General features: G+C 41.3%; 2 protein-coding genes across 3 annotated transcripts; one reads left to right on the forward strand and one right to left on the reverse strand.

Moving 5' to 3' along the window:
* Positions 1 to 5,656: 5,656 nt before the first annotated feature.
* Positions 5,657 to 8,684, reverse strand: LOC139769826 (thioredoxin domain-containing protein 12; the record flags this gene model as incomplete). The annotated part of the gene is given in 5 exon segments (XM_071701249.1): positions 5,657 to 5,718; positions 5,773 to 5,788; positions 5,791 to 6,016; positions 7,077 to 7,277; positions 8,578 to 8,684. Coding segments are annotated over 5 exon segments (612 nt in total), but the record flags the coding sequence as incomplete, so codon positions are not given.
* On the forward strand, positions 8,212 to 16,160 carry Cenb1a (Centaurin beta 1A). 2 transcript variants are annotated; one of them, XM_071701089.1, is made up of 13 exons: positions 8,212 to 8,455; positions 8,602 to 9,014; positions 9,249 to 9,306; positions 9,459 to 9,517; positions 9,892 to 10,065; positions 10,173 to 10,817; positions 10,921 to 11,100; positions 11,191 to 11,297; positions 11,381 to 11,564; positions 11,660 to 12,578; positions 12,752 to 12,851; positions 12,937 to 13,057; positions 13,131 to 16,160. In XM_071701089.1, the coding sequence occupies exons 2-13, from the start codon at positions 8,962 to 8,964 to the stop codon at positions 13,297 to 13,299; spliced, it is 2,769 nt and encodes a 922-aa protein (XP_071557190.1). In that variant the 5' UTR covers positions 8,212 to 8,455; positions 8,602 to 8,961; the 3' UTR covers positions 13,300 to 16,160. The 2 variants fall into 2 exon arrangements, with proteins under 2 accessions (XP_071557190.1, XP_071557188.1); XM_071701087.1 differs by having other exon boundaries at positions 8,212 to 9,014.
* Positions 16,161 to 27,242: the final 11,082 nt, after the last annotated feature.

Here is a 27,242-nt window from a genome sequence, read left to right on the forward strand (position 1 = left end):
ATTGTCAACAATTGCAGCATCCCGGGTGAGTCGATTCAGGTAGCGCGCGCGGATAGACGGAGAGGCGGTGGTGCGGCGCGGCGCGGCAGCAAAGTGGGAGCTCAACGGGGCCACAGTCGGCGGCAGGGAGAGAAGACCGAGAGAAAGAAAGAGAGAGAGAATAAGGAGACAGAGACGGAGTCCGCTCCGCTCCGCACTCGGGGAGGGATAGGGCAGAAACTAACGGTCCCCTCCATACTCCACGCGAGCGCGAAATAAAACACTGTGCCACAGTGTTCCACCCCGAGACCTCGGCCAAACGCGAGGCCTCGCCGAGCCACAGCCACGCCTCTACCGGCCGCCGATTGGCAGGCTCGCGCTGTACCAAACGGAGATGTTAAGAGTTTATATCTGTGGAGTGAAAGGGGGACATACCTAGCCGCGTACCCACCTACCTACCTTTGCCCACTCACCCCGAGGTCGATTGTGTGTATCTTCCGTACGGCGGTGATGGTGGTGATAGTGGTGACGATGATGGGATGGTGACGGTGGTGGTGGTGGTGGTGGTGGTGGTGGTGTTGGTATAATGGTAACGGTGATGGTAGCGGTGGCGGTGGCGGTGGCGGTGGCGGTGGCGGTGGCGGCGACGATGGTAGTGGCAACGGACAAACACATTACTCTTTTATTTAAAACCCGTTCCGGCATCAAACACAATGCGAAGCGATGCTCAGACGTTTCTCTACGCTCCGCCTTTTGTTTCAGCCGACTGTTCTTAACCACGCACGCCTGTGTCTCCTCCTCTCCCTCCCGAGAAACGTGTCTTCTTTTTCTTTTCCTTCTTTTTTCTTCCCTTCTTTATCCATACCGTACATACCGTACTTCGCTTCTCTCTCTCTCTCTCTCTCTGCTCGCCACCTTCCTTCTTCCCTCTTGCCATTCTACCTTCCATCCCTCTCTCCCATTCGCTCTTTTTCGTTGGATACGGTCTATAAACCGCAACCAACACCGTCATCGCGACGAGTCTTCTTTGAATCATATTGTACAATGAGATTTGAATAGAGAAGGGAGGAGGGAGAAGGAGAGCAAAGCCCCATTGTCGTTTCACCAATGGCGACCGATTTTATAGTGATCTAATGTACAGATGTTATTTACCCCGCAATGAGAATAGAATAAAAGCATTGTGCGCATTATGATTTGAATCCCGTATCTCGCTACGTTTCTATACCTACCCTCCTACCTACCTACCTACCTACCCTCACCCTATCTAGCCCTAGCCCACCTAACACGCGCGATATATGTACGTAATGTAGACGCGCGCGTAAAACTTGCTCACGTTACCGATCCTTCCGTCTTAACAATAAGCCCGAAAAGTAACAATCGCGGTATCAGCTATCTCGAGTGAATACTCGGCGATATTAGTGTATCGCGAACGTACAAATTCACGACATTATCCTCGAAGGGGCGTACAAGTAACAATGACACTCTGCGAAAAGGTCTTTAAAAAGGATTCAAGGAATAACGTGTCGATTGGTGTTTTTCAACAACATGTAGGTATCTGATTAAAGTGAGATTAAAAATGAAAAACCCGCGATTGTCCACTTATCAAATATATATGTATTTCATATTTTCCATCCGCCCTTTTTACGGGCGGCTCGCTGAATTACCGGTATCACGGGTAAATAATATTGTACTTGTGTCGCAAATCGCAATAAATCGTAACGTAATAACGTGTCACGCGCAACGCGCAACCCCCAATTTCCCCTCGGTCAAATTATCCACATTGTAATTTAGCAATCGATGAAATTGAATATGTCTGCTGCGAGCATCATCGAGCATCATCGAGAGTCATAGTGTCATAGTGTCATACGAGCAAGTTTAAATACAATTGAACGCGCGACGGGAAATGACTTTTTTCGATGACGCTCTCACGAAAAGATTTTTCATTTGACGGCGAATTTGAGCAATAGTAAAAGAGAATATTCCAAACGCGGGGAAAGTTCGTTGACGTTGCGTTGGCGTATAGCGTATATACATATACAGCACGGACATGGACACGAACACGGACACGGACCTTTTTTACTCTCGCACATCGGCCACTCAAAGTGAACGTACATACCGATGGGGAAATCAATAAACCAATAGGTTCGCCAATACATGCCCGTTCATTAAGTATCATGTACTTTTTGTACCAAAATTCGAAAACGCAAAATCTGAGAAATCGTCCAATATTATAAAGCGGATTACTAGCGAAAACGTTGTCTATCCGTCTATCGAAAGTCGTTTCACTTTTCTCATTGTCATTGTCAGGCTAGAAATCCAATCGTGATATCGAATTGATGCAAAGAATTGCAAAACTGTTAAAACTGATGATTGCAATTTTATAAGAAAAAGCAATTTGACAATCAATATGGTCGCGCGGGCGAGGCGCGTATATATATCTACCGTACAGATAAGTCGAGTCCCTCCAAACTTATTATATTATATATGTTTGATGGCAGTGTAAAGATTTTTGTCGCAAATTCCTTTTCCCACGGTCTTGATTCCCACGATCTTTTTGTGCTTTCGAAATGTTTCCAAAAGTATCCTGTAAACTTATCTCCAAGATTCAAGTCGAATTGCTCGGCATTGCAGAACAAAAGTTGTTCGCCCACACGCGCGTCGCGCACTCGAGATTGTCCGTGGATCGCGTACACCCTTGGATAAATGGCATGCACAGATTTTCATCGATCGAGATCGAGATCGAGATCGAGATCGCGGCAATATCGAATTACGATGTTTGCAAACGTTGGTCGTTGAACTCACTCCTGACACTACACGCCACGGACGATCGGTCGAATAAAAGCCGCGATCGGATAAGCGAGATTAGATTCTAGTCGCCACGTAAAAACCTCCCCGCCCTCCCCTAGAAGAAAGCGCAGGCAGGTAAGAGATGCTTACACGCGACGCTTCGATCTCGACGGGTTTCTTTTCAGCGTACCGAGCTACAATGTAACCTGTTTGCTCGATGGGTATGATAATCCGAATGATCGCTCCAATGTAAATTTTGACGTAAATTCCAATGTGCCTGTTATGGCTGTTAGGTACTGTACGTACATAAGCGGTATATAGTATTATCTGTATAATCAGCATAATTAGTATACGGTAAAATGATAAATTGTCGATAAGTTTAGGTTTAGGTTTTCCATTTCACTAGCCTGCTTAATTAATTCAAAACATATGTATATAATGTGCATGATAAATCCATTTTACAATGGATTTTATATCAAACGAAATGTTCGAAATAACTTTTCATTCTAGTGTTTACTGCACAACGCGAATACTTGGGAAGTGAAAAATTTTATTCTTACGTAAAATTTACTTCAGACCGCATTTCTCCGTTAAAGATTACTCTGAAGACTTTGGTTTTATCTTGGTCATTGTTTTTCTCGTCGACATTGCAACTAGAGCCTAAAGTATATCAATTTTTTCGGCAATTCCCAAGAGGAACGATGATCGCTGTTGATTAATCTCACCCTCTGGATGATACCACCACACGTATATCGGTATATATACATATACGTTATCCATGTAGACCCGTATACCTATTGCCTATTGGCGTCGCACCATTCAGGCTGTCGCATTGCGATGAAGCTCGCGCGATCTCGTCGCGATCTACCACGCTGGTGAAATACCGTATGACTTTTTGACGTGCTTTTAACAGATTGAATTGAAAATGGCTTCGTGGCTCTCCCGATATATCCGCACCCGTCGCATATCCATATCCAAACCGAAACGACCGAACGAACGGACAGGCGAGGGAGACACGCGAGAGATATATAATTCTTCTCCTCTCCCCCCCCTCTCTCTCCCTCTCTCTCTCTCTCTTTCTCCCATCTCGATCTTCTCGATCTCTCGTCCCTGATCTACCTACCTACCTACCCCTGGACTCCGTCATTCGCCACCCTCCGCGGACTTCGTTTCTCTCTTTTCATTTTTGCACATTCGCTGATGCGGCAGATCGCAAGCTGCGCCGGCGGAAACGACGTCGGGACGTCGGGCGTCGGGGACAGGGGTAGGAAAGGGGTGGAGGAGAAAGAGAGGAAAGAGAGCGGGACTGGACCGGTCAGTCCGTGCAGAAGTCGCGGAGGGGGCGAGCAGAAATAATGTCCTGGCTCATTTTTTAAAGCCGCCCCCCCGGATCCGCCGCGCCGGTAGAATGGTGGTCGAGACTCTACGGGGAAAAAAAGTGACGGACGCGTAGAGGTATAGGTGCGGGCGCGAGCGAGTGCTTGGATCCGATATTACGGCGCAATAGCCCGACATAGGGCTGTCGCGGCGCGGCGGTGGCCGGTTGGTCGGTTGGTTGGTTGGTTGGTTGGTTGGTCGGTCGGTCGGTCGGTCGGTCGGTTCGCCACCGGATGTGAAACGGTCAAAGCCAAAAAGCACTCTCCGCCGAAACGGGCTATATATTATCCGCAACCCTTCAAATACAGAACCGTCCGCGAAGAGATCCATACATAACGTATAACGTATAACGTGTGCGTAAGCTCCACTCGTCCTGCGGAATTCTGCCAGCTCGAAAGCCACCGTCTGTGGCTCGAGCTTCAAGTACTCGCGTCGAGTCAATTTCACTTCTTAGGCAACTTTTTTTTCTCCTTTGTATCTCTTTTAAGCAAGGATATAAAATAACAGAGTTATAACCAACGCGTACAGTTTCTTCTATTGTTAAATCATACAAAAATGCTAAATTTTACAGGTTTATTATCAAATTTTGTCTGTGGCCAAGATTACCGGTATCGCCAATATTCGGAAATACTCTTCTTATCGCGTAAATATTTAAGCTAAGCATTAAGATACGACAAAATTGACATTCGTTTATGTGTTTATGAGAAGGAAATACAATTTTTTGTTCGTAGAAAAAGCGGTGATGACCAAGTTCGGTTGTTTTTTTTTACTTTCTATTAGAAAATTCAATTTTATTAGGAAAGTAGAGCTGATTTAAAATATATGTAAATATAAGTAATAGTTGCGTATTATACATATACAGAAGAGATGGGCGTGGTTACGAGGGGTTGCGACTTCTCGGTTACGCTTTCATCGACCAATGCGAAGGGTTTTACCGTCTGGCAACTGTTGCAAACGCAAGCGCCGTCATGCCTACCTCTGCGAGCTCGCTATAGGCCACCGTATATTGGTCGCGGCACTGAACCCGATGACGTACAGGCGCAGACTCAAATGCTGGATGAGAGAGAGCTTTGTTACGAGCGCGCGTTACGCGTATGTGTAAGCTGAGAGAGAGCGAGAGAGAGCGAGAGAGAGCGAGAGAGAGAGAGACTGTTAATTCATTTTAAATTAATCTTTTCCGTTCTATATATCTACTACTTTATTCTCTTTACAATATAATAAACCTTTGTTCAGAAAGACGTTTATACTTACACAAAGATTGAACGCTCATCAAAAACAATTAATGTGCATTACTGTATTGTTTAAAACGTATGTGACATGTACATGTTATCTATTGCAACTTACTTTTTTCTTTTCTCTCTCTCCCTCTCTTCCCTTTCTTATTAATACAACTTAATTAGTTTTATTTACACCGGTAAAAAGTCCTCTTTGTATGCTTTCAATTCTAAAATATCACCTACGACTATAATTGAAGAAACTACTATATTTTTTGTAACAAGAAGATAAATTTATTTCAGCTACCGATTATCGCTGTAACGAGTGCAGCGACAGCGAGTGGCAGAGTTAGACTGACGTCTGACAAATATATATGAAATATGTTCTTTTCCGTTTTGTCGTCAAGACACCTACCGTTTAACGATTCTTCACGGAACAACGTTCCAAAGCCAAAATCATGCTATCTATTATTTGACTCGTGCTGCTGTAGAAGTATTTATATTTATCATCGGCTTTCGGATGACGATTATAAATATCTCTCATAAATTCGCCGTCCGGAGTGAAGAAGAGGATCCTTGGAACGTAGGTTCCATCTGGTTGAAATCTTGCTTCGTCTTGCGCGGAAATCTCACCTTTCCTCACACCCACCATAACGAAGCTGCGTCGTCACGAATTTATACAACAAATTCAACATTAATCTTATTAATCTTTACCCTTTACCCATTTCTTTTTCTTTCACTTGTACGCAGTTGTGCAATAACGCAATATGCCATGCAAGTTTAATTATCAATAGCTTCCTTAGAGTTGCCGCTATCTATAATTAATAGTTGCACTTGTCAAGTTTAGACACTCATAAGACACACGTTTCGCTTAAGGACGTTCTCCGGTCCTTATACTAGAGAAAATCGATTTTCTTAGGATTTTCTTGAAACTGTGAATATACGTTAATTTAGGTGTGCTTTATGCGTGGTATAAATTTCAGTACCTCTTCCGGTATAAAAAATAAAGATACTGAGCCTCAAAGTTTCAACTTTTACTAATGAAAAGGTTTTCCAGGCTAAACGGTAAGAGATACGAGGTTGGTCAAAAGGACCAAAGTTGCTCCTCTCGTCGAGTTCTATAAGGAAAAAATGCCAAAATTAAAAAAAAATTAAATTGAAAAATTTTTTTGGGTAAAAATTGAAACTTTGAGGCTCAGTATCTTGATTTTTTATACCGGAAGAGGTACTGAAATTTATACCACGCATAAAGCACACCTAAATTAACGTATATTCACAGTTTCAAGAAAATCCTAAGAAAATCGATTTTCTCTAGTACAAGGACCGGAGAACGTCCTTAACAGCTCAAGATTGTCTCGGTACTTGGCAATACATTTGCGCGCTAATTGTAAGCTAATTATAATTTGCGCGCGAGATCGACCCTGGATTTATCATACCATGTGTCAGATCAGACACATTCTACCGCGGCCGCGGCGCGGCGTACCAAATGTATCAATTTCATTTTCTACAATCTACATAATTGGAATAAAATGGATAGAAATATACCGCGAGTCGCAGTCGCAGTTGCAGTCGCGTTTAACATGGTAACAGTTAGGAAACGTGCGGGGTGCGGGCGTTTCATTTTCAAGTTGAAATCAGTTAAGTTGAACCGGAGCAAAATCGGAGAAAATACAAAATACGTTTAACGTTACGTCCGCAAAAAGGTATAGGTATGCTTACCGTTGGCTGAGATCGAGGATTCTGATCGAGTTGGCGAATTTAGGCTTCAATTTCTCGCAAGTTGGACAGCCCGGCTTGTGGATTAGCAAAAATATCGGTTTCCTGCAAATTTTCGCCTCTTGGAAGCCTTCTTGCAGATTTCTCCATTTGTACATGCGTCCAAAGTTGCGGTTGGGATCGTCATCAGCGGCAATTACATTCCTGAATACGCAATAATAACCGTAATAATAGGCTAAGGCGGGAACGTTCAGAGAGCCGAGACATTTCGCGTAACCGGCGTAACGCATCATTCGATTTCAAACTGTTCGAAACCAAACAATCAAGTTGTGATTCGACTTGTATTATATTTTATCGTACATATGTACATACGTGTCAATTCTCCGAGGTTCGAAACGTAACGTATATGTATTCGTATTCGTTCTGCGTTCATTTCGTTCTCAAATTCAAGTGTTCTCAAACTTCAAACGGGATGCGAGTGCCATCTACCGTCGGCGGAGCAATTAAACGTAAAACAACGGAAGAAACGCGAGCGACACCGAGCGACGACCGCGACACGACCGCGACGACGTTCGAAAAGATTACAAATAAGCCGTCAGAGGTCAGTGAGGCGCCGACTGCCGAGCTTGGGGCTGTGGCCGCTGTGGCGCTGCTCTTTATCTTTATAGCTACACTGCTACAGTGCTACCCTAGGCCCTAGACTGCACTGGACTGCACTAAAATTCCCTTTCTATTTCTACGAATTCTACGCTTTCTACTTTTCGTCATTCGCTAAACTTGAAGCATATATGTATACATGTAATGTATATGTATACTAATTGAGCTATAATTATAAACAGACCTGAACCTGAAAAGACCTTACAGATTACGGAGGATATGGATTATGGATAGGTCGATAGATATACAGGGCACAGACTGCACAAAGGCGTCACGCGGTCAGTGCGGTCACGCCGCACTCGCCGCAGGCGCAGGCATGAACCGAAATTGATCTCTGCATTCTCTGCAATAAAAATATTCTTTCTTTTCGCGCTCGTAGCTTTCCGCCACCCTCAATGGTTGCGTACATACATACGCTTTCACCCGTTGCATTATATATTTATAATGATTCTCAAATCAAGGAGTCGCCATTCCTTGACGCGTTTATAATTTATGATGTTATTGTTTCGCGTTTCGTGTCACTTGCGCTGCTCGCTGTGCTCTTTCAGTTTCATCGTGTTTGTGCATACTGCATGTAAATCGTGTATAGTCTGATAGTCGTGTGTCGCGTGTCGCGTGTTGTCTGACTTGTTGGTACTCGCCGTACTCGGTAGTGCCGGTGGATCATGTGTTGATGTCTTTCCTCGTTAATCTCTAATCTCTATCTTTACATCTCTACTTCTCTAGTACTCTCTCTCTCTCTTTCTCTGCTTCGTATTATCGTATTCTACAAATGTGTATGCGCTCGCGCACGCCGGTGATCGCGACTCGCGACTCAAGCTCAACTGACTTTGAGTCATTTTCTTACGTGTTTCTTACGTTCGTGACGCAGGACGCAGGTTCAGGGTTCAGGTTCAGGTTAGCGTTTGACAGTGGTGAGTGGACAGTGGGACTGAGACTGAAGCTGTGAGGTGTGAGTGGGAATCAGTGGAAATCACAGGTGAGAGAGACAAGGGTGATCGGGGGGAATGGTGGGAAACGCGCTTGTTCTACAGTTCTACAGTTCTACACGAGTGCTCTTTAACGCGCTTTTTATCAATCGCCCCGGGCCGCTAACCAACTGATCGTTTCATGGAAAATATCGCGCGCGATATCACGATATTTCGAGATCACGGTATACCACGGTCACGGTATACCGGACGAAGCTGCATTCCAACCCAACATCTCGACAAGTCAACGGTGTGACAACAATATGAAGCCTTTAATCGAATTCGAAGAATGCTTACGAGATACTCCCAAGTTTCGGTAAGATTCCTCACTCCTGATCCTAATCTTAAGTCTAATTAACTTGTTGTTTCACACAAAGGAGTAACCCCTATGCCCTATGTCCATCCTGTATGTCCATCACACATTTACTACCCGATCGCTTCTAGTTTAAGTTTAAGGGTACGCTCGATAAATTTTTAGTTCAAATTGACGTATTCTATAATCGAAATGAGAGAAAGTGAGAGATGTTGCGTGAAATCGTCAATTTTACAGATTGTGCATCGAAGAGGTGGAGAAGAATGTGGATCAACTTGAACAAAAGTTAGATAAGGTAATGGATACACGTACGAACTATCTCTTACTTACGTATATATCATATGATTTATTGATGTAACTTTTGCACCATTTTTGGAAACGATACACATATATGATGAAAATCAATAAAAATAAAAACTGTTGTATAGCTTTATCATCTTTTTACAGGTATTGAAAAATTGCAGTTTAACCATCGATACCGGGAAAGCCTTTGTTGGACAGCAAAAGTAAGTTTCGTACAACTACTTATGCTTCGATCGTCTGTTTCATCGTCAATCAATTATAATTGTCTCCTAAAACGGCCTAGAATTGAACAGTATTACGAAGGAAAGAAAGACATTAATAGAATCTTTGCGGTGGATAATTAAATAATCTTTTTTTATTATGTAGCTGTACCAAAAAATCAATTGTAACCAAGGAAAAGTCAGAAATTGATGATAAATAATTTATTGAATAAAATATTCACAAAAAATGTATCATTTTGCACGTTATGTTATGTTTACATCTATTCTTTTCAACATGTTCTTTTCAACATTTGTTTTGGTTCGCAAGATTCTGAATATTAATATTAATATAATATAAAATTCTATTTTTTCCATAGTCAATTTGCCAATAGTCTTTGGGAATTGTCTTTGTACTTTAGCGATGATCCAGAAATAATGGCATTTTTAAACAAGCTTATTCATGCTTTACAAGAAATGAACAAGTATCACACAATTTTATTGGACCAAGCTTCTAGGACTGTGATGAAGGATCTTAATAATTTTATTAAAAGGTAAAGAAAGACTCAAATTTATTACGATCTCGTTTCTTGATTCTTAAATCAAATTGACATACTGGTTTATTCTACATCTACAAATATTTACGTCCATGTTTTTCTAGCGATATCAAGAAAGCGAAAGAGACTCGGCATTACTTTGAAAGAATTTCCGGTGATCTTGATATTGCACTGAATAGGAATTCTCAAGTACCGAAATCTCGGCCTGTGGAATACGAGGAGGCATCAAATATTCTGTCGGCTACCCGATCGTGCTTTCGACACACCGCGCTAGACTACGTTCACGCATTGACGATGCTGCAAGCGCACAAACGACACGAAATATTAGGCACATTACTGAGTTACATGCACGCATGTATTACTTATTACCATCAAGGTAGCGATCTTGCTCAAGACTTGGATCCTTTTCTGAAAGATCTCGATGAAAATTTAGTTAAGATGAGAGGTGATTCGAATAAACTTGAAAAAGAAATGGAAAATCGTCATATTTATGTCAATAATCGAGATCTGATTCTCTCTCTGATACCTGGAAATTCCAAGATGGAAGGCTATTTATTTAAAAGGACTAGCAACGCTTTCAAAACTTGGAATAGGAGGTGGTTCTGCTTGAAGGATCATCAACTGGTGTACCGAAAACGAACAGGTGACGAAGGATATACAATTATGGAAGAAGATTTGCGACTATGCACTGTAAAACCTGTAGTTGATTGCGATAGAAGGAATTGTTTTGAAGTTTTAAGTCCAACCAAGTGAGTAGAGGCGTTCCTGATTTGTGCAGTGATGAATATTAAAAGAAAGAGTTACTCGGTAGAGTTTTCAATAATGAAAAAAAAAAATCTATTTTCTTTCAAGGAGTCATATGTTGCAAGCAGACAGCGAAGAAACGTATTTGGCGTGGGTAACTGCGATGCAGCAAGCTATTGGTGCTGCTATTCAGAGAGGCATGAGTGTAACTGCTAATGTTAATCCACGTCAATTACAATCACGTGATAATAAGGGTTCTGCTAGGCCATTAACAAAATTGAAATCAAGGTGAGTATCGCCGTTACTTTTTACGCATCGATTCGTGTTGAAAAAAGCGAGTGTGTTTTATCAGAATTTATCTTAATTTTGACATTTCAGAGTGTGGGAGCAGTTATTAAAAATCTCGGGTAACGAGGTTTGCTGCGACTGTGGCGATGTTAACCCACGGTGGGCTAGCATCAATCTAGGCATTACACTTTGCATAGGTAAACTTAAAAAAAAATGTATACACTGTAGCGCTGCTACACGTACTACATTGCTATACTCAATATTTTTCATATTTATCTAGAGTGTTCTGGTGTACATAGAAGTCTTGGAGTACACTATAGCAAAGTTCGATCCTTAACTCTGGACGATTGGGAGCCAGAAATACTGAAAGTGATGGCAGAATTAGGCAATTCCGTGGTAAATAGCATATACGAAGCTCTACCAGTACCTTCCGACATTATTAAAGCTACACCAAAATGCAATGGGTATATAATATCACGATGAGTTGATCAACTATTTCTTGCTAAATAACAATAAGAGAATATCTTACAAAAATCTTTTACATCTCTTTTTTTTCTAGTAACGTTCGAGAAGCTTGGATAAAGTTCAAGTACGTGGATCGTAAGTTCGTAAAACCTCTGACTGATGTGATACCGGCTGGACATCATGCGAGTCGAGAGCAAATGCGATTTCGGAAATGGAGCGTGCGTAAACTACGCCGCAGACCACGAAGTTGCGATAAGATCGATAATAGTAATGCCAATGAAACATTGTCAACATTGTCATCTGTAAAAGAAAATCATCCTTCAACTAGCTCGGACGAAAGCAAACACACGTCAATCGATAGTTTGAATTCCATTGGCAGAGCGAAGAAGACGGAACGAAATTCCGTAAGCTCGGACGACAGTGCTAATATAGATTTGAGAAATAACTCTACCCTTTATGGAAAGATCTTAAACCGTTCGCAGAACGATTTGAATGATACTAATAAATATGTTAAGAGTACAATTGCAACTCATGGAGAAGGTGCAAGCGGCGAGCCGCTTGTAAAAGAGCTTAATTCGGTAGAAAGCGAACTGATGCTGAATACATTAACAGTGAATATTAATACGTCTTCAGTCGGCGAATCAGACGATAATTCCAATAATAAAGTCAAAGACGATGAAAACATCTCAGGAAATAAAGACTCCGGGTCGGAGAAGCATTGTAGAATGGAAAAAGTAGAATCAGCTGTATTAATGTTTGGTTGCGATATACCGAAACCTGCTATTGATGACAATTTAGAACTGAGTTCTGATCAAGATTCAACGGCTGGCGAGGATGAAGAATTTACTGATGAAGAAGATATAGAAAATCTCCATCCTGAGATGCTGCTTTACAAAGCTGCAGCAGCGCATAATTTACCCGTAATGTGTGCAGCATTAGCGGCCGGTGCTGACAAATTGTGGTCCAATGTTAATGATAAAAGCCGCAGTGCCCTGCATCAAGCGATAATAAGTGTATGTATGACGTTTTATATATATAAAATAGTACACAAATACACAAATATACAATATATAAATTTTCCTTTTTTTTAAATTATGTTTTATATATATTTTTACATTGTTTTTTCAGAAAAACAAGCTTCAAAATATAAAAATGTAACAATGACCGTTTATTTTCTTGTATACAGGGTTCCGTTATGTCATGTGAGTATCTACTTCTGAATGGTGCGCGAATCAATTGTCAAGACGCCGAGGGGAAAACGCCGTTGTATTTAGCGACAGAATTAGGTATACGCTAATATTGTTTTTTTTTTTTTTCGAGAGGGAAGAAAGAGTATATTACAATCTTACAAATATTTATGCTTGTATATAGGACACACTGCACAAGTATGCTTACTTCTTAAACATCGTGCTGATCAACATATTGAAGATGAAAGCGGAATAAAACCTTTGTCGATTGCTGTAAAAGAAGCAAATGCCGATATCGTTACCTTGTAAGTATTGTCTGCAAAAGTTTCTTTACATATTAAAATATTTTGTTTCATTACATCGACGTATCTATGTCAGATTACGACTTGGTCTCCTAAATGAAGAAATGAAAGACTCTGAAATAGGCGTCACCGGTGATGAAACGTTCAATGATGTCGTTCGTGATTTCAGTCAGTTGGCTTGCTCGCATCCAGAGCGACTGCAACGTCGAAATGAAACCACAAATTTATCACATATGCCTGAATGAGGCTTACAAATTCTAATATAACACTTACAAAAATTTATAAATAAATTATATTTTATATATCATGAATCACAAAAGCGCGCGCTACTCTTTAAATTGTTGCAGAATATCAATTAATTATCGTTAGTAGAATTAATGTTAGTAGAAGTTGGCTTTGAAATCATTACGCACGAAAAATTATCGGCTATCAATTGTTTTTCTTTGTTTTAAAAACTAAACAATTATAATTGTAATATTCAAAATAATTCCACTACACCCTTCCAGCCCTTGATATAGTTCATTATTGTAAAATTGGTAAAGATAATTAATTGGAGTTACGATGACTACCTTCCACTAATGATAGTAAACGCATACACATATAGAATTATTGTATATACATAATCCACTGGGCCGTATAATGTCTCAAGCGATTCGGTGCTTGGTAGAATTACGACATCGAAATATCACATAGCTTTTTTTTTTAATATCTAAAAGCAAAGATAAAATATAAACACAGATAAATATTACTTAGAAATAACTTATATACATAATGTAGAAACGTATGGAAAGATCTGCTTAATTCGCATTACATTGAAAGTTTCGCTACTGTATAATGAATTTTTAATACATTTATCTGACGGCGGATATAATCGTAAAATAGATTTTTTTTTACATATACATATACCTATACCTTTGTTTATCAGTGTTATGATTATCTGCGATTTAACTCAATTTATTTGTTCTACAAATTACACACACACACACACACACCCAAGTCCACTTACCCACTTTTAGAGAGTAACATGACATCAGCGTAACGTGCGAATCATTTTATATTGTACCTTGTTATTACATATCACGGTAATATACAGTCGCATGTCGATTGATGATAACGGCTTCCGGATATAGGTAAAGCGTATTTTCCCAATTGTTCATCTATTTACGTTTTCTAATGAAAGAAAAGTATAGATTCTGTTGCTAAAAGTTTTCATTTGTATATGAAACGCGAAGATTGGATCTGTTTAATTTTTATATATTTTCTAATAAATAGTTGCATTTCATGTGTAAATAACAGAAGTGTATAGTGCAACTGCGTGGAAGTGGAGTAAACGGAATTAAATAATTAATTTATAATGAGATTTTGATAGAACGCATATACGCCCGCGCCCCGCGCGCGCGCGCGCACACACACACACACACCTCGAATTTGTTGAAAGAATGAATGCGATATATATATATATATAGATAGATTTGCCAATGTTTGTATTATACATATGTGTTTTATTGCGTTTTTATATTTATAACTAACACATGTTAATTACATGTATATGTAAGTAGGATAGGCAATATACGAACGTTCTTGATATAATCGACGTTATCGTTGACACTATATCATTGTATCACTGTATCAACATTATTTCATTTCTTGCATAACACATGCGCAAGAGATCATTAATATTGTGTGCTTTAGCTGTTATTCTAAACATTATGCTAAAGATATACGCATGAGTTTTTAATCAAGAAAATAATTTAGAAATATCATTGATAGCTGATAAATCTAACGATACGTTTTAATATTGTTATCATTGATATACTTTAGGGAAGTGATTCCAACGTTGTTACCGATTTGATGTCCGTGAAATAACTCGAGCCAGGAACCAATTAAAGTAATAAACATAAAATATAAATACATCTAGTATATTTTAAATTTTGATAAAGATATATGGCATTCATGCGTAATTGTTAATATTTGTTAATTAATTTTGACAATTTTTTACAATTTCGTAAAATTACGGTGATCTTTTTATTACTCGAAATATTTGCAAGTATAAATATATATTTTTTCGTATGTATATTTTCAATACACTTAATCGAAGAAATTTTGATGCCATTTGCATTTTGTACTTATAAAGTACCTGCACTTTTTATAATCTCTACGTATTTGTATATTTTTTAAATCTCTATCTAAAAAGTTATCTAAAAATGTCAAGCGGTCATTGTCCTCAATTTGTCATTGATTCGAACATTACGTTAAATGTTACGAATTATTAATTTTTTACGAAATTTAAAATTTGCCTGTACAGACATGTATGTACGATGTATCGAATAATTCCTGTGAATGAAGAATCACTCATCAAATTTTACTCGACAACATGTAAAGGGTTTTCAATTTCTACGTTGCTAACAACGTTAGTTTGAAATTCAACCCAGCATTGTGAACCAGTTATAATATGAATTGTATGGAATTGAGGAAACGACTAAAGAATTTTCAAGAAATAATGATTATTCTCTTTATGTTTGGGTATAAACGTAATAATGAATGTAGGTAATGCGGAACGGTGTGATTTTTTTTTGTGACATGCAATATTGTGTACAAAGTTTACTATATCATAGGAAGTTGCCATCTTATAAAAAACTTGGTGCTTATTAAGTATATGTATATTCTATCGTGTGCTTTCCACACACACGGGGAGATACTTTTCACGCTTGGGCGTTATTAGTTGTTATTAGTTATTCGATCGTCCGACGTCCACTTGTGCATAATTTGATACCGTGACTCGTTATTCGAGCCTCAAACTAAGCATGTTTCTGCATAGTTTGTGGCACGAAAATGCACCGTTAAACAGAACTCGCGCATATGCGAAGGAACGTAAACATCATCGACCAAAAAGTTGTCGATAAATATGTCAGCGGCAAGAAAAACAAATATTTCACTCTTTCAAAAGATTGCTCATTCGATTGTAAGTGCTCAAGGAGTAAGTCGATATTAAAAGAGCATATAAGAGTTAAACATTTACTTGAGTTATAATCTCGAGAACGCGATATTTGAATGGGACTTGTATATTTGTGCATTTTTGGTCGAAATATATTTTCCTAACAACTTTGATGAGACTTTACGAGGATATTGAAAGTCGAAAGAGACTTGTATTCCAATTCTTATATTTAATCTTTTATTTAACTATCTTGGAATAAAGAGGTAAATTCACATAAATATAAAATATAAATATTTGAAAGCGCTAGTCGTAACGAAATAATGTAATTATGAGATATATTGTAATTACATTATTTCTGTTCAAATAACATTTTATAATAACTATCACACACACGCATTACTTATCTTCCTGTGATAAACTTTTAATAAGAAACATTGGCTGACTACGCAAGAAAGAAGAGTTAAAAAATTTTTATCTTTGTGTATTTTAGTTGTTTGGAAAAATGTTGAATGTGCGTGCTTGACAATCCGACGAATGCTCCATACAGTTGCGGTTATCGGTTATCGGTTATCGGTGCGTGCATGTCACGCATGCAGTCCAATATATCGAACAAATTTAACAAATATTCTTCTTTCTGTTTTCTTTGCGACAAATGAAGATGCATGGATGTATCTTGGACATAAATCGTACATTCGTAATTTTATTATTTAGTGCACGCGTATATCGCGTTGGAAAATTTATTACGCTGAAGCTTTCGAATGAATATATATATATATATTCTTTCTCTCTCCCTCTCTCTCTCTCTCTCTCCCCCCCCTCCTTTTCTCTCTCTCCCTCCCCTCTCTCTCTTTGCAGTATCACAAATATATATTTTGAATTATAAAAAAATGAGAAAATTAAAAATGGTCCTTGCGATATTTTTTCCAATTTATCTTGAAAATTTACTACGATATTATCGATATATTGTAATAAAATAATAAAATTCAAAAAATTTAAAAGTCTGGATCCGCAGATCCACACATCTTTCTTTGGGAAAGACTACAAAGCAGAACGAATCATGTATTTGCATTGGTATGAAAAGCTAAAAAGTGTTTACGAGTTACACGTTGGGATAAGCGGACGACGCGTTCATTGATTGCGCATCAATTGCCGCTCGTCGGCTCTCGATACAAAGTACTTAGTTGTTTACTGACGTCTCTTGTGGTATCAATCGAAGCTACCCCGGTGCATACATACATGCACAAGTTCAGTGTTTATCTTTCGGCGCCATTGATCCGTTATCTGTTGCGTCGACATTGCCGATAGATGTTCTTCCCGCTCATCTTTGTGCGATAACGCTATACGCTGCACGCACGCACGCACGCACACACGCAAGAATGTGCACACGTTCAAAAACGCGAAGAGATAAGCACATTTTTAACGCCTTACTTCGAGCCATGGCCACATTGCAGAGCGCAGCAAAACCTACATTTTTATATAATATATACTTGTACAGTACAAAAGTCTTTGGCCATGTAAAAATGTTACAATTTCCCCCCCCCCCCTCCTCTCTCTCTCACTCGGTCGCTCGCTCGCTCGCTCGCAAATTAGGGTACAATTTTGCAAGATAGGAATATCAAAAATTAAATTGGAAAATCATAGCAATATCGCAACGGTATTGCACAACACATTTGTAAAAATATTGTTTTATATAGCGAAGTATTTCTGCAATGTTTTTGCAGTCTTGCAGGTTAAATGAGAGTAGCACGATAATCTAACAAGTACGGGTGATTCTTTTTCTTAACTTATTATACCAAGTTGACTACAATTGTCTCGGTAGTTGAAATTTATCTAATAAAACCGATGTTTTATGCGTGCTGCTCCTATACACGACCAAGTACCTATCGAGATGAATTGAGGAGCCGAAATGAAAACGCGTTGATATGTTGCGCGCAAGTAATAATGAAAAGTTAACCAAAATTACAATATTCCAACAGATTTCCCGTGTAGGCAAAATTGATTTTTCTTAGATCCAAAAACGATTCATCGGTCGCAAATGGCGCCTAATATCGTCGATCGTCGTGTCGTAGACGTCGTCGGTCGTATTGGTGTCGCGCGGCACGACGGGGCGGCAGGCAGTCTATTACTTATACTGTCTACGCGCGTCTCCTGTCTCCCCGCGCTCTCATATGTGTGTTTACTACTCTCCTTATTAAAATCATTAAAATCATTAATAGAACAGAAATAAGTTCGGACTTGGGGCGCGTTGCCTAAAACGCGCGCGAGTGATACCAGATACCAGGACACCAGGCACGTCGGCACGTCTGGCGTGGTAGCGTGCACAAGCTGTCGAGCTACGAATGCTAGAGGAGGCATTTACCCAGGTTTCGCTCGCATGGCGTTTTGACGCGTCCCGCATGATGCAATGATTTTTTACTTTCATCAGCTGTTCTTTTCAATTTCGATATATCTCCGAGAATCTCTGCAAAATTTAATGAAAATAAAAGGGAAACTGGAATTGCATTGTAATTTTCTACTTATTGTTAGACGTACTTTGGTTCGTAGACAAAAAATTTCTTTTAACTTTCAACGTTTACGTTATCAATAAATTTTACAATTGCAACGTAATTAATGTATAATGAATCGTAAAAGAATATTATTGCAAGTTGCAATGGCAAATTTGTAAAAATGGGCGTTATTTACAAAAAATGACATGGAAATGTAAAAAATTTATAAACATTTCGTTGAAATTTCTTAATTGTGTAGCATACTACGATGTTTACTCTGTTTAGCGTTTAGCACATACGACGCGTCGAGATAAATAAACAAAACCGCTTTCTCTACGAGCGAAAGAATTAAAAGCAATTAATTATATGTAAATGTGCTTCGCTTCTAAATGTACTCTTGCTGAGAATTTTTATGTGTTCCTAAAATTACAGGCTTCTTATTTATTGCCCGATTATTTTTCGAATGCGTAAATAACTACGCGACACGTGCAGGCGTGTGTTTATCAGTGACGACTATATCGTATATGTATATATGTATATGTATAGAACGTCACACGTGCCAAAGCGAGTTAATTCTTGTATGAAGTCCTACTACTTAGTCCTGGTTCGTGGATCGTCTATGGGAAAAATAAGACGATGATTCGATGTTATTGGTACTCTATTAACGACATACAAGCCATTGGATTGGTGTTTGCTTGTTTGCTGCCTTCTCATGCTCGCGGTCATGATTAAACGAGCATGATAAACAAATTCCACGTTCATTTAGGCGATTTACGTTTGATAGAAGTGGCTCGTTAAAACGAACATTATTTATCTTCGTTATTGTGTGAGGAAAAACGCAATATACCTGCGCCATGAAGCGCGCGAGCGAGCGAGCGAGAGAGAGAGAGAGAGAGAGAGAGAAATTGTGCCAATCAGACAAATTTCTGTAATTTTCTGACGACCTACTTTCATTAAGTAATTTCTGATAAAACATTTTATTTATTAATTCATATAGAAAACGTCACGTGATATAACTAATATCGGCAGAAAACTGAGCGGAATCATCGATCCTCTTCCGCGCGTCACGTATTTTGGCAAATCTATTTTCGCATGATTCTTTATTCAATTGCCAAGAATTAAGTAAGGAGTCTTATTAATAATCATCCATCCGTCCGTATCGCGAAGAGATCCGTAGGCAGTTCGTAACGCGTGTCGCGTACATTGGTACATTGATTGCGGAGCGAACCGGTCATGCTCTCGCGAAACTTTGTTAGCAAATAGCAGGTCATATCGAATCGAGGCTTGAGGGGCAGGCAGGCGGGCGGCGGACGGCGGGCAGTGGGCACTCATCCGTCATCGTCGCGCAGCGCGGTCTGCGCGGTATAATTAGGGGAGAGGAAGGCAAGAGCGGCCGCGGCGAGCCGAGTGCCGAGCGGTGCGAGAGTCATCGCACCGTGTTTCACTGTGCAGATGCAGGCAGATACCGGATACCGGCGAAAACGCTGGCGAGCCGCGAGGTTTCGTCGTCATACAGGACGTCGTAATTCGACAAGAACAAACGACGACGCTGGAAAAGAGGGTGCTTTGCGGCGTCGGCGGCGGCGGCGGCGTCGGCGGCGGCGGCGGCGGTGGCGACTGTCTGCTGTTCCACGACTGCCACGAGCGATTTGTGCGTCTAGACGCGTCCTTGTACGCATGTTACGGTGCCGCGGCTCCGCGTCAACTCGCACGTTGATTCATCCTAACGAATTTAGACTAACTAATCTCGCTCGCGTGCATCTCGTTTTCTCGCGTTTTCTCGCTGCTCGTACCGCGGGTACCGCCGGTACCGCCGCGCCGCGCCGCGCACATAAATTTCGTACAGACGAGGGGACTCTATGTACGTGGAGCGGGGTCAGCGGGGAGAGGAGGGCTGAGGGCTTTCGTTGGGTTGAAAGCGTCCACTCGCAACTCGCACTCGGCGCTGCTGGCTACGCGTAGTCCGTGCTTGGCAGAACTCACGTCATATTTCACGTGATTTCACGAGATTTCACGAAACACGTAGTCGTTTAACGAAAAGCCGCCAGGCGATATACGAGTAAAATAATGTGCGAAACGCATCGACTAAGCGTTCGATGAAACCGGTTCGTTAATAGCCCTTATTGCGGCGCGCGCGCGCGCGCGCGTTGTACGTTGTATATCGGAATCTGTCTCGTATCTTCGTATCCTCGCCACTGCAAGTGTTGGCCACGAGAAAATGTTGGCCTGGCGCGGGCGTACCATCCTTTCCCAAAACGTTGCGTTGGATTATCATTATATTATCAACGTGAGAATTTTATTTTACGCGCCAAAGATTCTATTCCGATTTTATTTCGCGTAAAAAGCAGAGTTGGACGAATGGCCGGGGAAGGGGAGAGGGGGGAGGGCGAAACTTCGATAACCCTTGCCACCTTATTTGTAATCGGCTCAACTTGTAAGTGTAATTCGATTCCTTGTACCGTAATTACGACCATTGGCCGTAACCCGTAACATATACGCGCTATACTATACGATACGTATAAACATTGTTTATCGCAGCAACAGGTCAAATCTTTGGTATATTTGCGGTTCTTATTATCTATTATCTCTCAACGCAATGAAACTAGCAATCACAATTTATTGGGATGAATGATAGTATCTTTTACATTTGTGGTAAAATAAATTGACAAGCATGTGGCAAAAACTATACGTTGGATATGGATATCTTTTTCGATCGATATGAATCTTTGGATCGCTATGATCCATTACGTCGTTCCCTTCAGGCACTATGTCACCTGAAAATAATGTGTGAGAGAGAGAGAGAGAGACGCGGAACTGATTATTTTCAGCGCACATACCTGCAAAAGAGATAAACAAATGTAAGAGAAATCTGATGAGAGAACTAATGATGCAGAGACGATACGCGTCGACAACTTTATTGGCGTCTGTGTACGTGCGCAAGAAGACGTTACTGCTCTCATCGCCGAACGACGATCTTTAAGAACAGTTGTCATCTTGGCTGTCGTAATCATCGTCGTCATGCTGCCGACGCCGACGCCGACGCCGACGCCGACGCTGACGCCGACGCCGACGCCGACACCGACGCCGATGTTGTCGTCGTCTTTGTCTTCGCATCGCTCTTAGTCACGAAGGCGTCGCAACTTTTTCGCCTCTGGCTGGGTAAATACGCGTAAATTCCGTTACGATGGTTAGTGGATCCAGGCCGCGCCTATCAAACGACTTTTCGCCGTTCACACCTTTATATATATATATATATATATATATATATATATATATATCCACCGGAGATAGAAGCGATTTTCGCAAGTACGCGTCGTCTCACGTACGCCTTTCACTCGTTTCTCGCAATAAATAAGCTTGGCGCCTACCGCTCGTGTTATTCTTCTGCCTGCTTTTTAACGACACTGTGCGAACGAAGATACACTTGGACTTGAACGATAGTAAGCTATCAATATATTCAATCATGAAACGTCGCGAAATGCGGTTAAGAGCGAACGCCGTCGATCATAGCTTTAAAATATAATATACGATGTACGTTAAAATAGCGCTCCGATAGCGGTGACCGATACGTAGAGGACAGAAGTAGAGTGACAAACTCTACGAGTTTAATCGACTAGCTCTATATTATCTCGACAATCCTCTATACTCTATACGAAACATGAAACTTTATCGACTGTTGATGTTTTACTTTTAGACATTTTACACTAGTGATCCTAGTTGCAAAAGAACGTGATGGTATCGTACTCCGTGTCCACCTGCTTCCGCCTGCGCGCTGCGCCTCCAGTTGATGGATAAAAATTAAAACGTCGCGGCGCGTACCAATCTCTACTAATCAATGACGAGAAAAATGATGTTTCGCGCGGTTAATAATAAGCTTTTTGACGTTGAAAGATATTTGCGAGTAAGTTTGGTTGTCTGGACTCTGGACACACCATCAGAAGGCGTGTCAACGATCATGTATTGTTACAAACGAAAGAAGAGAGGATCGATAATCGCTCCGTTACGGCCGCGGCGCGGCGGCTCCGAACTCCAAAGAAGCCAAGATTTGAAACTCAGCAGTGTTTCGTTCTAATTGTAAAACGAACGAACCGCCCGCGCCGTTGCGCAACATCCGCGATGTGACTGATGAGTGATGAGACAGTATGGATATGGGAAAGGAGGCGCGAGACCGTCGCGACGTACCGTGAATAGACCACCGTTGAACGCGATGGACCACATCAACGGACAATGCGACGTGTGACGTGTGACACGCTCGCTCGTACTTAGGTGAGCCGTTTCGCCGTTTGTCACTCGTGCTAGACGCGCCAACAACAAAAATAAACGGCGCGGCGTCGCGCCGTCTACCGCGCGACCTATCCGCGTGGCCTACGCGCTCGCCCTCGCTCTCGCTCTCGCTCGCGCCTCCGTAAAATCGGCCTTACTCTTGCCTAAACTCGAATCTGTGCGTCGCCTCGCACCGCGTAGTTTGCTATTCGAGTTTGCGCACCAATCTTGCCATTGCCAGCGTCAACGAAGCGCGTTCTCTTAATTGCACTTAATTGTGATACCATTATCCTTCAAGAAGGATAGTTCCTTTTCTGCAAATTATGGCAGTGGTAAGAGAAGAACCGGCTTTATTCACGAGAATATTGCAAGTTATAGTTAATAACTCGACCGAACTCGATCTGATTCAGCAAGATTCCAGAAACGTCTGACGCTCTGTCGAACGCGCGGTCTCGAGCCTTCCGCTTCCGTAGAAATTCCGTAGAGTTACAGGATCTCTCTTTGGTCCGTGTTTCCTCGTCTTTCGAACAAAAGTGTATGAAATCGAATAGAGAAAAGAAGCTACACAGCAGCGCGCAGCACCGCTGCTGTATCTGGAATTTGCGGAACCAGATATCGCGCGCGTTACCCCCATTGCGCAATGTAGACCTCACGCCTGCCTGCCGCCTGACAAGGTACCGACGAGAGTGCCAAGAAAACCAAAAACCCCAAGTAGTTCTTCCCGTCTTCTCGGAAAATCGTCTGGCTACGCGGTAGATATTTGTGGACGACGCGTATTATACTTGGCAGTAACGGACGGCATCTGGTATCGGGTCGAATCATTATCTCCTTCTCGAGTGTCCTTCTCGTAAGGGACGAGACAGACCTTTTCGAGAAAAACTTGTTTGTCGAATTTTTTTCTACGCCTAGAAAATCCCATCACCTCGGAAAACTGCTGCGGAAACAAACACGCGCCATTTTCCATCTCTCGAGACAAATTCCGACTTCCGACAAATTGGTAACTTTTGAAATTCTTGGATTTAAAATGCGACTCGAGTTTAATACGCTGTTCGAGATGTAACAACATATCGTGCGCGAGCGCATCGTATCGAGAAATTCGACGCGTAGCAACTTGGCAACAACTTGGAACGATCTTGCGTCGCGCATGGATTTTACGTCGTCTTTTACAACGATAGCAAACTTGGGCGTTATTTCATTCAAGTAACGATATTCGGACGACTTTTTCGCTTCGTCGTCGATCGAAAATGCCGATTTTTATTTAGTCGAGTGCGACTCGATTCATTCGATCTGCCATGCAGTAGCCACTCGCAATTGACGTGCTTCGTCGATCGCTGATTAAAAGTGACGGTGGTAATGTCGCGCATCTCTCGTAACCCGATTCTTTGACCTGATCGCATCGATTGGCTCGTTCGCTCGTGGCATGAGAGAGCTCTCTCTCTCTCTCTCTCTCTCTCTCTCTCTCTTGCGCGCGCGCGCGCGCGCCCCATCTCAATGGTCTTTAGGAAATTTCTTCATACTTGTAGATGACACATGACACGTAATTAGAATTATATGATAATCGACAGCGATTGACGATCAAGTTGAAAGAATTCCTAGAAAGATACGACGGTTGCTATGACGGAGCCTAACTGCGTGCGTTCTGTTTGCTTACGGATACATGCCTCGTCATAATTCTTTTCCGCCTTGCCACACCACACACCACATCACACTATGCCACGTCGCGTCACGCCTCGCCTCGCCTCGCCTAGCCTAGCGTAGCCTAGTCTCGTATTTACGCATCCGTCGCGCTCTATCTAACGTATCGTTGTGTTGCGTGGGCGTCCTTACGTAAACGATCGACTTATTTGCGCTCGTGTGACTAGGAAAAACACGATACCGGACGTTTCGGTTACAATATTCGACGAGACACGCTCGAGTCGCGCTTGAGTCTCGGCATACGTACATTCGTACGCCAATTTGATCTGAATTCCAATAACAGATTGCTCACGTTAAAGATTCGATCATTCGTCTAGATTCACAGGTGCGAGCGAAGCAGACGTTTCGTAATTGACCTACGGACAATTACACCAGATTTAAACGATCAAAATTTCAAAAAGACTCACACACGTTCTGCGTTACACATAAGTCTTTCGAAGCTCATTTGATTCTGATTTGCTTCTTGGAATATCATGTAGCCCCTCGTGGCATACCAACCAAATTATATACACGCTCCATGTTGACAAAACCAATCGTCTCGAGCATTTTTCTCAAACAATCAAAATAATTGTATTTGTTCAAGTATTATTATTGCAGCATCAAGATGCGAGAAAAAATAACAGGAAAGAAATAAAAACTATACGTGTTATACGTGAGGTTAATTAAGTCCTCACCTGTAATAAGGATTGTGCGATAAGGACGTTTTAACTCCATAAATTTTATAACTTAAATAATATATCCCGCCATCACGCGGAACTATTTGACCAGAAAGAAAAGTCAACTGTATCCCGATATATATGGATATTTTACACTTACAGATACCGTCACCAAAAAGGTCGGGAAAAATAACACGCGACGAGTTTATATTTCAAGATTTTCAAGTAAGAGAAAAACAACATTTCATTGTTTGTCAGCGATGATGTTTTAACTGATGTTTCACAGAATTTCAGTTGATGTTTCAAAGAATCACATCGATAAATTTAGACTCAATTGACAATATGTATCGGAGTCAAGCGTGATCTCCCAAGTTTTTCCAAAAATATTGCTTATTAGTAGAATCATAGATATATGTATGATTGTATCTTTAATACTCACTTAGCTATAGTTATTTAGCCAATTCTCACGATTCTTAACAATTCTGTAACCTGCGTACGAGATGCTTTTAATAAAAAGTCGATAATTCTCATTTTGTGAGAAAAAAGCGGAAAAAAGAGAACACCATATATCTGCGTACATACGTGACGTGGCATTGCGCCGTTTTACAAAACACTTCGTAGAATATATCCCTTTTATCTCATACGCAACGCTTCATAAGATGTTTCTTTATTTCGAGCATACATCGGCCGTGAAAGCGAATTGGAATATTGAAAAAAAGAGGAAAGAGGGAGCGATCTCGCTTGACAAACTGCGTAGTTTACAGTTTCTTTCCGGAATCGTAATGACGCAATTCGGTTCTCGGGACGGTCATAGGCCATGCATGTATACGTGTAGCACGCATCTCTTTCCACATTCTTCTCGCTGACTCCTTTGCTCCGATCGCGAGAATGTCACGAGACGAAGAAATGATTCGTCGCTAAGTACTTCCCGACGAGAAACTGGCTCACGCCGAAAAATTGTACGCACAAGCTTTGGCGTATCCCGATCTGTCAGGTCGGGGACTACGACCGTCGTAAATCGCTATACGCCATGTTATGTGCTTTGGCCCTTAGCATTGTCTCTCGTTTAGCACCTTCCTTCTCTCTCTCTCTCTCTCTCTCTCTCTCTCTCTCTCTCTCTCTCTCTCTCTCTCTCTCTCTCGCGCGCGCGCGCGGAGCTACTCAAAGCCATATTATTTATATTATTTATTATACTCATTAGTTGGCAGCTGCGTACGGTCGCTTGGATAATTTACTAATTTATTTACTACATGATCGATGAAAATTTACATGTAGCGTGCCGTGGCGGATCCATGATGCCGATAGATGTGCCGCGTCACATCGCGTCACGTCGCGTCGCATCGGCTATGAGGTGATCCCGACGTAAGCGACGAGCCGTCTTGCTATTGGCCGAGAGATCGACAGGCCTCCGTCGAGCCTCTATCCTCTACATTCTTCGACTCACGTCTAACAATGAGTACATATGTAAAGTTATCAATCTAACATCTAACCGAGAGGGACTAAAACGTTCCGTGGACAAGCATGGGGCCTTTCTCAGGCAAACGGCATATACCCCTGGTTCACCCCGATATTCACTGCCAGTCTGAAAATCTATAGTTTGCGTCACGTATACTATAGATTTTTAGCACTGCCAGTAAAAAAGGAACACAGCCATAATGGCAATCGTACAGCGCTGCATCGATGCGGACCGAGGATCGTAGCGATCGCGGCCCAATGCCTCGAGCTCCTCGATCTCGATCTCGATCTCAATCTAGATCTAGATCCCGATTCCCGGCTCAAACGGCACGTCCGAGAGCATGACCTATGACGAATACTCTACGTTGATTGGTTAAATTAAAAGAATAGGGAAAATTGTCAACAATGAAGAAATTTGTTTGTGCTTTACAAAGCTAGGCTTGAGTTCGTTACTACTGAAAAATATCTCAATAACGGCAGAATAACGAGAACGATTGTTTCAATGTCAAAGTGGGAACGTTCGAGACTTTTGAAGGCTTGCTGGAAAGAAATGAACCTTGAAAATTTCATTTATACAAGAGTAAGCATCGCGGCAACGTAATCAAACGATAAGAGAATCCCATATTTCGAGAGACTGACTCTTCAAGTGAGATTTTCTCTCATGGGACCTCTCAGGGGTAATTTTCATCCGATATGTA

Source organism: Temnothorax nylanderi, unplaced genomic scaffold (genome assembly GCF_030848795.1).
Source record: "Temnothorax nylanderi isolate EJ_2023f unplaced genomic scaffold, tnyl_v1.0 TNYL_tig0024_pilon, whole genome shotgun sequence".
Taxonomy (NCBI): Eukaryota; Metazoa; Arthropoda; class Insecta; order Hymenoptera; family Formicidae; genus Temnothorax; species Temnothorax nylanderi.